At 38.4% G+C, this 11181-nt stretch overlaps 1 protein-coding gene across 1 annotated transcript in view; it reads left to right on the plus strand.

Annotated features, from left to right (window-relative positions):
• Positions 1-11181, plus strand: part of CD109 (CD109 molecule) — a 75613-nt gene that overhangs the window by 45054 nt on the left and 19378 nt on the right. Inside the window, exons 19-24 of the mRNA XM_010003537.1 lie at positions 326-443; positions 3187-3300; positions 3512-3730; positions 5225-5369; positions 6211-6387; positions 10375-10456. Coding sequence (XP_010001839.1) covers positions 326-443; positions 3187-3300; positions 3512-3730; positions 5225-5369; positions 6211-6387; positions 10375-10456 — 855 coding nt within the window. The remainder of the gene's footprint in view (positions 1-325; positions 444-3186; positions 3301-3511; positions 3731-5224; positions 5370-6210; positions 6388-10374; positions 10457-11181) is intronic.

Below are 11181 nucleotides of genomic sequence, written 5' to 3' on the forward strand. Positions count from 1 at the left end.
TGTAGGGAAGCACAAATGTTATATTCTTTCACAGCTGAGAAGTTCAGGAAGCAACCTTCATCTGGAATTGTTTTATGGGATCTGTAAAAGTTGATTACATATAAAGTGATTCAATATAATTACAGTAAATGAATGTGATTTAAAATAATTTAAATAATGTAACATTTGTTTTAATAATTTCTAAATTATTAGGGAAAGAATAATAGGTAATCAGCAGATTTTCCTGCCAAGAGTTTGGACTTATTTTGGGATTGTTTTTAAACATTTATCTCCACTTAATGATGTCTGTAAATGGATGCTTTTGAAAGTCTGCTCTCCCTTTCAGATCTAACACAGACACCACAATGGAAGTCATTGTACCTGATACCATCACATCCTGGGTAGCCAGTGCTTTTGTGGTGTCTGAAAAGGGCGGGCTTGGCGTGACAACTGCTCCAGTGGAGGTACAGTGTGTGGGACAAGACAGTTCTCCTTTAAATGCTGGTAACACTATAGGCTGTTACTGGAAGCTGTGTTTTAGTTCTAATGGCAGCCATCCCCTTACAGTAATAAAGTGATTTAGAGGCTATGTGTGTTCAAACTATGAAGACTGCATAATCACTGAATACTGATACTGTAGGTACTGTATCTGCCTTCTCTTCCTGCTCACATAAATATCTCAGACATTACACAGATACTTGGGTGCCTATTTCTATTGGAGCAGTTGTTTTGTTGGAGCACTTCCCAAATGTTCCCACTTCAGAATCTTCCCATGTAGAAAGGGGGAATGACTGCCTGAGGACATTATATTTCCATGTTTTCTTGCCTCTGCCAAGAGGACTTTGCATGAATTGATAGTGCATGCAGGGAGGTTTGCACTGTGTAGCTGGGAAGAGGTGGCTGTGATGGGAGAGGTATGTTGTCTGCTGGAAAGATCATGCCACCGTGCTGTTCCTCTTAACATTTAAGCCCAGGAGGGAGGACGGCATAATTGCTTAAAGGCTAAAATCTTGCCTTACTTTCATTTAACTGTCAAAACCAGTCTTGGACCAAACATAGATGCTGCTTTTTAGGTAACTTAGCTTGAGGAGCACACTGAGCACTGACAGCCAATGGATGAGATGCTTCTTGCTTCCAGTTTCCTGACTCCTGAGGCTCTTGTTCTTCCAAGTGTTCAAGTAGTTTAGGGATTGTGGGAAACTGAGATTTAAGCTAAATTCAGCATTCCTCACATTAGATTTCTAACCTGAGATTCCCAACATACAACTGCAGTTGTTGTAGGTTCACTCTGTATTCATGGAAACAGCTACTTAAGAGTTATTAAGCCAGTTTAAAATATGAAGTCTCATTAACTAGTATTTTATATACATTAAATAATCCTCTCAAGGTAGTTATCTCCTTCCAGTAATTGTGTAAAAGTCCCAGAGAAAATATGTTTCTAACTGAGACAACTCGACTTAAGTGCCTAAGGTTAGAAAGGCTGAAACAGTGCTGAAACTGGGTCATAGATTTCCAACTTGATGCCTGGCCTAGTGCAAGCACAGCTTGGAGACAACCATTTTTAAGTTCCTATGCCCTCCAGTTCCTGGGGAGGGGCAACTTTTGGAATCCAAACCAAGATCTAGGTCCAGATTCCATAGTTGGCTGCTACACCAGACACAGAACATGTGCTTTGAACATCCTGGTCATAACTCCACAGAATTTGGAGCCTGATCTGGATTTTGTGGCTAAGGCTCCTTTGAGACTGGAGTCATTATTCTCATTTCTTTTACTTGGCTTGGCAGAGATGGGACACAAAGAGGAATCACTTTCTGATTCAAACTGTATGAAAATCTATACTTGGCCTCTCATCCTCAAATTAGAGAAGGCTGCAAGCAGAGCAGATGTTGAGATTATTATTTAACTGTAATCACCCACAGGCACTGTTAAGTACTTCACCCTTGTTGCGATGTTTAGATTGTGTTTGGAGTTCCATATGTCTGAAACACATTAGTCAGTACCATACAGAGCTGCAAAGAAAAGAAAGCATGAAAACTGTAATGGGAAAATAAATAAATGACATCTGTGTGTTTAATGTCATTTATTTCTTCGCATCTTGTTTTTATTTGACTTCTACGCAGAGTGTCAATAATTTTACCCTATCATATTTTATTGTAATGTATCAGATATTTGTAAGTGTAGAGTTTAGTATTGCAAGAGTTTTAGAGAAAAGTAAAACAAAAAAGGTAAAGAAAATAGGTACATACATAGAGTTATCCTCAACTAAGAACCAACCAAAAATTCTCCATCAGAACTTCTCCAGTGTCTAATACCTAAAAAGATTTTATACTGAAAGATTTACCAAAATTTTTTTCATAGTTTAAAATAAAACCCAACAAACATTGAAACGTTTGATAGCTAGAAAGAAATCAGAGGGTGTTTTCAATCTGAAACTCAAAGCACTTGGAAGAATTTTTTAATGAAAACCAAATTAAAACCATTTTTAGTTGACATTTCAATAATGAAGAATACCATGCTTATTCTTATTGTACAGATGTTCATAAGCAGGGAAATTTTGATCCCATTCAGCTTGATGAGAGTTTACCACTGACTCTTTAGAGCCAAGGTTTCATCCAGAAACCTCTGTTTGCAGATAAAAGTAACTGCATGGTCCTATATTTCTGCAATTTTTCTTTTAATTAAGAAAAGATGTATTTTTAGAAATAAAACTAAAGATTTTATGCTGAGATTAAGATTAAAAAATAACACTTCCTTCTTAAAAGTGTTGGTGAATTATAGAATTGGGGAAAGTTAGTTACTTTGTATTCAATATGCATTTCAGTATTGACAGGGCAACTGACAGATTCTTAGTCATCCATTACTTACATACCCAAACCAGTTTAAAGTCGCTTTAATGGGATCTCAGGACAGAACACAGCTTCCAGACTTACTGAGTGACAGACTCTGAGTCCCACTGCAGGTATTGGAAGTTGCCATGTCAAAGCTGTCAGCACCTCTCAGTGGAGTGGTGCTGCTGAGTTCCCACAAAGGTGCTAACCACCAGAAGCAGTGTTGGCTTCTGCTTCAGCCCTCCAGTAACACATTTTGTTAACTGTAGAGTACCAGTACTCTGTCATCTGAATTTAGAAGTGATCAGAAGACAAGTTGTGTAGTAATTTTCTTGCTGGTATCTGATTTTAGGGGTTCACTACTGATTTTGTTTTGCAGCTAGAAGCTTTTCAACCTTTCTTCATTTTCCTGAACCTTCCATACTCTGTCATCAGAGGAGAGGAGTTTGTTTTGGAGGTGAACATCTTCAATTATTTAAAAGAAGAAGCTCAGGTAAGGTAACAGTCTCTCTACTTGAATGTTACTAGACACTGTAGGGTTTCATCACTAGTGGAGATCACATCTTTCTTGTGTGAGAACTGTATTATTTTCTTTAGTGGACGAACCATAAAACCATTTCTCTATGCAGAAAAAAAGGTGGCAGCTTATGAAAGTGGTTTTTCAAAATTAACACTTTGTCTTGCAAATGTTACTGTGTTTACAGGTTACTGTGATCCTGGATATAGATGATGCTTTTGAAATTATGCTAACATCCAATGAAATAAATACTACAGAAAATCAACAGTCTATATCTGTACCAAGTGAAGATGGGAAAACTGTTCAATTCCCAATCAAACCAAAACAACTGGGAGAGATTCCCATCAAAGTGACAGCAATATCATCTACTGCTGCTGATGCTGTCATCCAGAAAGTTTTAGTAAAGGTAAACAGTTTGCAGCTTGGCTTTTTCCTGAAATAAATGGTTCCCTAAAGCAGACACAGAGTGCAGCAAAAAGGCAAAGCAGCTTACTTGTCTGCCTCTTGCTCTGTAAGGTTGGTTTTGGATCAGGTGGCTTTAAGTAAATAATTTAAAATAATTTCTCCTTTAAAATTCTTCAGATAGCCTTCCAGGAATGAACATATAGATCTGTTCTACAACAGTGTTTCAAATGCTTCTGAAAGCAAGGTGAAATGTATTTGCACATCAGTGAACCTCTGGTGCTGCAGCTACCTTAATAGTGGAGTGTGGACCAAATTGTGGAGAGGTGCAAACAATTTTGCCATACACCTGGCTTTAGTTAAAAGCCTATTTTTTATTAACATGTCTGATTTTGCTAGTGGTGGTAATTAAGTCCCCAGAATTTCTGACAAAGCAGAAACTGATAAGACTTTCCTAACTTGAGACATCTGATTCATGTCAAATAGCATTTCAAAGGAAGGTGGTAGACACTTTTACGTCTCATCCTAAAATAAATGCTGAAGATCATAGAATAAAAGAATAGTTGAGGCTGGATGAGAATACCAACCTTCTGCTCAGGGCAGGATCAACCACAGCCAGATGCTCAGAACCATGTTCAGTCAGGATTTTTAATATCCCCACAAACAGGGACTTCACAGTTTCTCTGGGCAGCTTATTCCAGTGTTCAAACACCTTCACAGTTAAAAAAAAAAAAAAAAAGGTATTTTTTTATGTGTAAAAGGAATTCCCTTTATTGGAATTTGTATGTGTTGCCTTCTATTCTGCTACTGGGAACCACTGAGAAGAGCCTGGCTCCATCTTCTTTACTCCCTTCCTTCATGTATTTATACATATTGAAGAGATCCTCCAGGCCTTATCTTATCCAGGCTGAGCAGCCCCAGCTTTCGCAGCCTGTTCTTGGACCACTGTCCTGCAGGGCTGTGAGCTGTTTTTGAGTGGAGCCACTTACTGACCTTTTTGTAGAAGGTCAGTTGTGCAAAAAAGGACAAAAGCTTGTTGGACTAAGGACAATTTTTCTTGAGGGATTTTGAAAGCATGAGGAAATGAAATATTTGTAGTCCCGTACCTAACTTCAGTTTAAGCCCTTCTTGTATGACAGGCTGTAGGATTGCAGACAGCATAAAAGATACCACATCTCCCCTTGCCATGTGCTCTGCCATGGAGCTCTGTGCTTGGCATGGAGCTCACTGAAAGCAGAGGTGCTCTCTTTGACTTTGTGGCTGTGTTTTTGTAATTTACAGGTGGTCTCAAGAAGAATATAGTGGAGGTAGGTCTTAATAAGAAAAACATTTCTGTGTCTCTTTGGATGGGCTGATAGCTCAGGTTCTTGATATGTTAGGAAGCAGCACAAAATACCTGACTGGTTTAGATCCCCCAGTGCAGTAAGCACACAACCCCAGTCCTAAAAGCAACACAACAGTGTTGAAGATTACAGTAATCCTGTATTTATTTTGATAGGCTGAAGGATTGGAACAGACATATTCTCAGACAGTCCTATTGGATTTAACTGGGAATAAACCACAAGCAGTGTCGAAAACTTTGGATTTCACTTTTCCATCTGATGTTGTAAGTGGCAGTGAGAGAGTGCAGGTCACTGCTGTTGGTAAGAATTATTTTATTCTGTTTCCATCTTTATTGTTTGCTGGTCAGCTGTATATATATATTTTAAATAGTTTCTTGCTTGCTAGGTTTTTATTGAACTCAGTATTATCTGTCTCCATAATCCAGCTGCTGGCATCTTTTGCACTGCAGGCACAGGTGGTTTTTAAAGAACAAAGCAGTTGCCAGTAGTCACTAAAAGTGACTGTCAATCAAAGCAAGGAGGCTGGTGTGTAATACGAAACCTGAGCCACCCTAGCAGGATTTGCAGAGCTTTTCTTTAGAGTCCCTTCTGATGGACTGTCACAAGATTTTGCCCAGTGTGGCAGTGACTTTATAGATTTTTAGGAAACTGCATTAACTTTTACTTAATCACTATATTAATAGGTTGAGTCATTAATTCAAAATCATTTATCATCATGCATTGGACTAAGCATAGGAAGACTTGATAGATGGAATGTGTTATTCCTTTTATTTAGTTTATTATATTCTGGAATTGACTATCCTTTTTCAGAGTTAGAAAGGAAGTTGGATTTTAATAAGGAAGGTCCTACAAAGTTTGCTAGTGTCCTGTTTTAGTTCTGCTTGCCTGCAGAATAACCTAAAACTTGACTGGTTGTTGTTCCTTGTGGGAACAATGGTTGACACAACAGTGGGTCAGTGTACACACAGCTCATCAGAAGATGAATGCATATTTAATGCAGTTTTCTGCCCAGTTAGAGGTGTTTAGTACAAACATTCCAAATATATTTTCTTCCAGGTTAGATGATACCAGCTTTTATGTGTTAGGTGTACATTTATTTGCCTTAGGCTTTAATTTAATTTCTTTAAAATTTGTCTTTCAGGTGATTTACTTGGACCTTCTATCAATGGTTTGTCATCATTGATTAAGATGCCTTATGGCTGTGGTGAACAGAATATGATCAATTTTGCTCCAAATGTTTATGTTTTGCAATACCTGACTAAAACCAGGCAGCTGAGAGAGGATATTAAATCAAAAGCTATATCATTTATGAGAAAAGGTCTGTATGATTAAAAGAAAGATGTTAAGATTTTTAAGAACTCTCACTAGTAAAAGATATCTGTGGCTGACTTTGCAGTTGGTTTTTGAAGTACTACTCAGTTAATGTCACGAGAACTGGAAGAAAAGTCCATCCCCCTCATATCTTTTCTTCTTTCTTCTGGGCTGACAGAATGAAAGAGCAAACAATTTTGTTTCCCAGACCAAATTTGCTTAGAAAAAACATGAGGTTGATTTTCAGAGGAAAATTGTGGTTCAGAAGGTAATTTATATAGTGCCTTGGTAGTTGTTACCTCCTCTTTGATGAAATGGTGTGAGCAAACATTTTTAACCTCTTCTTGAGGCACAGAAGTGGAACATGAGTCACTGCTCAGTGTGAGCCATATTCATCCCACATGTGGATCTGTCTTCAGTGACACCATCCTCGCCTTGCCATATCCTAGTAGAGCTCAAGGAATGGCATTTGTTCTGGTGGTTGGCCTTTGCCCACCCAAGTTTTGGCTTTGGTCAGAAGTGCCCCAAGGCATCACAGAGTGTGGAGAACATAGTTGCACTATGCTTCTCTGTGCCTTTTGGATCAAACAGTCTAACTGTGAGGTACCACGCTCACCAGGTCAGTCTGCATGCTGAGAGCCTGGTTCAGAGAGAGGAGTGAGACCATCCTCATGTGAACTCTGCCCTTACAAAGACACCATGTTGGCATTTTCAAATTTTGTTTACTTTCTGTAAGTCTTTAAGTTATTTCTTTTTGGTGTTTGATTTTTTTTAAGTTGTTGACATTTCTCTTTGAAAAGACACAGCTCAAAATAAATCTTCCTTTCATCAAGATCCCAATTTTCTGTCAAAAGCATTGAAATGATTATTTTACACCCTTTGTCTTATATGGTTTAATTGAAAACTTAAGAGGAGAGGGGAAAGGTGTTATTTAAAGAGCTGCTCAGAAGTTTGTAAACAATCTACCACTATTTGAAGCCTGAGTTGTGCTACCATAATTTTCTGAAATTTTCCAATTTGAGATTTATTAAAGTTTTTTCAAAGGAAGTAAAAAGATAGGGTTAAAAGTCACTATATGCAAAGCTTTGTGTTACTTAACGTGTTCCTGGGGCTTTGAATGGACAAGTTTTTAACATTGTAGTGGCCAGAATATTTTAGTATGCTGAAATACATGTAATCTTAAGATAAAAAAGAACCACAGTCTAAAAAAAATATATTTTTTTTGCTTTAAAAATTGATTTCAGTTGTGCTGATTTTTTTGAAGTGTAATCTTAAAATTTATCTTTAGTTTGAAATGTAACTTTTAAAAGCTCAGTTTTTGAAAGAGTTGTCATGAAGTTTAATTTAAAACACACTTTAATTAATGTCTCGGTTCATTAAATATTTGAAAAAGTGACTTTGTAATCTGGAGTAAATATAATGAATGTTAAGGCTAAATGGTTGTGAGAAAAAGAGATCATATAGCTAGCAGAAAATGCTATATGAACTTCCTTTTAGCAGATTTTATTTACCTAGAACAAAGGCAAAGCAAAATAAAAGTTGCCTTTCAAAAGAATTCCTTCACTTGTGGGAATGACAGATCCCACCTTGAAATCTCTTCTTCAGAAATAAAAAAAACCCCAATCCTGGCTGATCTGAAAACTTTGGTGCTAGACCCAAGGCAAGCAATGAATTTTGAGCAGTTTTTCCAAGCTGTTTGAAACGTGAGACCCTATAGTCTCACATATTTCTGAAGTCCTTCCCATCCTGAGGCACTGCTCTTTCCCCCTTGCTCTGCCTACATCTCTTGGGTTCCAGCCTGTCCTCTGGGAGCACTAGTGGGAGTACAGCTTCATAATAGGATCCTTCTTTTCCTTGCCTTCCACTTGGATGTGTTGACATTTGAAGTATCATTTTTCATGTCCAATTGAGTGTCCGTTGGAGCGAACATGGGGGTTCACACCCCCCAGGTCTTCTGTTCCAGCCTTTCTGCAGGCTCTCCCATTAGATACACTGGAGTCTGGAGACTTTTGCGTGACTGCACAGGGTTGGTGTTGGAAAGAAGGCAAGCAGACTGTAGGAAATAGCTGAGTGATCACTCCGTCCTCCCTGGGGTTCTGCTCATCTTTCTGATCCCTCCCAATCTTAAAAAATTCTGAGGTAAATTTATCCCTGTCTAAGGGCTGCTCAGCAGTCGTGGTTAAGAAGGGTGTTGGTCTTAGTTTAGTGATTTTACACTACTAGCAGGGTGGTGATTATAATACTTATTGCTGTATATTGCTGCTTCTGTTAAGAAGGAGAAGACTTCAGTTTTCAGGCCCTGCAGTCAGATACTTCTGATGAAGAAGAAATCTACTTTTATATATATATACATTCATGTTCATCATAGCACAGTATTTCAAGGCTTAATCTCAGATAGTGACTTTTGCCTTCCTCGCTGTGAAATGCCACTTATTCCTTCTTTTTTCCTCCCACTCAAGAGTGCTTGACTCCTCAAGATCATTAACTGAGATGACAGATTTATCTGTATGGGAAAGATTCACCAGTTTTAATCATCCAGTTAACCACTGTAGTTGTGCTAAATGCATTTTAAACCCCTTATGTTTAAGTGGAAATTATAATTTCAAACTCTTTAAAGAGACAAAAACTAAACCTGATGTTACTAGGATAAGAGTTTATATGGGAAGGTGCAGTGCTATAATGTAGCAATTCAGATTCACATATTTATCCCTCCTGTTATATAGAGTGCCTGACTAGGATTTTGTCTTGCACTGTGTCTTAGACAAAGGAACCAGGCCATTTGTTCCTCAGCAATTAAGTCTTTGGTTCACTCACTATGTACCTAAATTCAGAATAGTATGTAAGTGAGTGTTTAATCATTTAATCAGTGAAAGCAAGGAACATATTGTAGGGGAATGGTTGTAGTTGGATGGACCTCTCAGGGTGTATTTGTAAGTGTTATTTGTTTGTGTAGGACTTAATGATGGTTGTTTTGAGGATTTTCCTTCTGTCTGGATGGTTCAATATTGTGTCTTTTTCTGTCAGGTGTTAGACTAATGAATACACTTTGTCAATTATAATAATCTAAATAGTGAAGGCAAGGAAAAGACAAGGTGGAGGAAAGAGAGAGAAAGGTGTCTTCTGAAATGTTATAAGTCGATACAATTATTGCTCTGTGTACCCAAATGGCAAGCAAATGTACAGGAAGGAAGACTTTAGATATCAGAAACTGCAGTGAGTAGCATCTCATCAGAAGCTCTTATTTCTAACATTGGATCTACACTGAAGTCAGCCATGGTGAAGATGCTGCTGGTGGTCATGAGCAGCTAGTGAGCCCTTGAGACCCTTTTTTTTATAGATGTTCAAGAGTCAGGGGAAAGATGCACTTGTTTTGGAAACTGAAAAATCTTTGAGTACATTTTAAATGGATCCTTCTTATAATTTCAGGATCTTCAGGTCTTTTTAAATTTTTCACTAGTTTCAGAGCAGCCTCTTCCAGCAGACTTTTCCTGATAGCTAGTCCTTTTGAATTGGCAAAAGCAAGTTCCTGAAAGTGTCTGGGTTTGAGCAGCGTTTGTGGCTTTGCTGTACCCTTGCCCTTCCATTTGGAAAATTGTTTGATTTTGCTTGTCCTTCCTTCTGCTGGAAAGATAGAGCATTTCTGTAGGAACACAACACCAGCTCCCCAAAACCATGAAGCACTGAACTATAGCTGCTACTGCTGTGCTCCTGGAGCCAGTGAGTTATGTTGTAGCCATGTCTCTCTGCACTGCACTGTCATGTTTGGGTGGCAGACGAGCTTTTGTAGATGGATCCTTTGTGTTACTGTTCCCCGTTTTCTCATTATCATCTGAGCAGTTTTGTCTGTTCCTGCATGTTTGGGAGATACACAATGAGCTCAATTCCTGCCCTTCTCAACCTTAGAAAGTGCCTTGCTTCACGTCAGCAGAAAGTTTGTGCTGGAATCTGCATGAGAGGAATGTGTTCAATACCTGTTTCTGCTTTTCCACTTCAGGCTACCAGAGAGAGCTGCTTTTCCAGAGGGATGATGGCTCTTTTAGTGCCTTTGGAAATGAAGATCCCTCTGGGAGCACATGGTAGGTAGTTCTGCCAAATTCCACTGTGGAATTTGAATATTTTAGATATTTCCCCTGCAACTAAGATTTTTTGTGAGGCTGGTAAAAGTTTCCAGCTGTATTTGTCTTCTGCCTGGTTTTCATTAGGTGGTCAGGCCAACTCTAAGGTCATTCTGCTGGATAACATGCTGTCAAAGCTGTTATTAGGGCAAGGCTTTTTAATTTTGCAAAAGATGAATGATGAATTATTTTAGCCAGAGGAATAATTTGGTCTGAAAGTTTTCCTGTTGCTTTTCTCAAAGGAATGAAGAACAATAATTCAATTACTTATTCTTGCAGTTGACTGAAACCATTTAGGGCTATGTCATCAGCACTGCTTTACACAGATTCTCAGTTCAGTCCATACTGGAGGCTGAAGACTGAAGCATTTCCTGAGGGGTGAACAGAATTACTGGTAGCAAAATTTGTCCTGCTTACCTCTCTTACACCTCCTTTTTTTTGACTGTGCATGCAACTGAAAAAGCCTTTTCAGTGCTGAATTTCACCCTGAGAAGCGAACATAATAGTGGAAGTTACATAGATACCAGAGACAAGTTCCAGCACTTTATTCAGCTAATCCATGCTCAGTTTGTTTAAATATACTTACGTATTTCAGTACACTTTGCTGATTTTAACCTTCCCATTTACTGTGTCACTGACTGAGTCACTCCTTCTGGAGTCAGTCAGCATCTTTTGTTGACTTCAGC

This window comes from Chaetura pelagica, unplaced genomic scaffold (genome assembly GCF_000747805.2).
Source record: "Chaetura pelagica isolate M959 unplaced genomic scaffold, ChaPel_1.0 scaffold150, whole genome shotgun sequence".
In the NCBI taxonomy this organism is placed as follows: Eukaryota; Metazoa; Chordata; class Aves; order Apodiformes; family Apodidae; genus Chaetura; species Chaetura pelagica.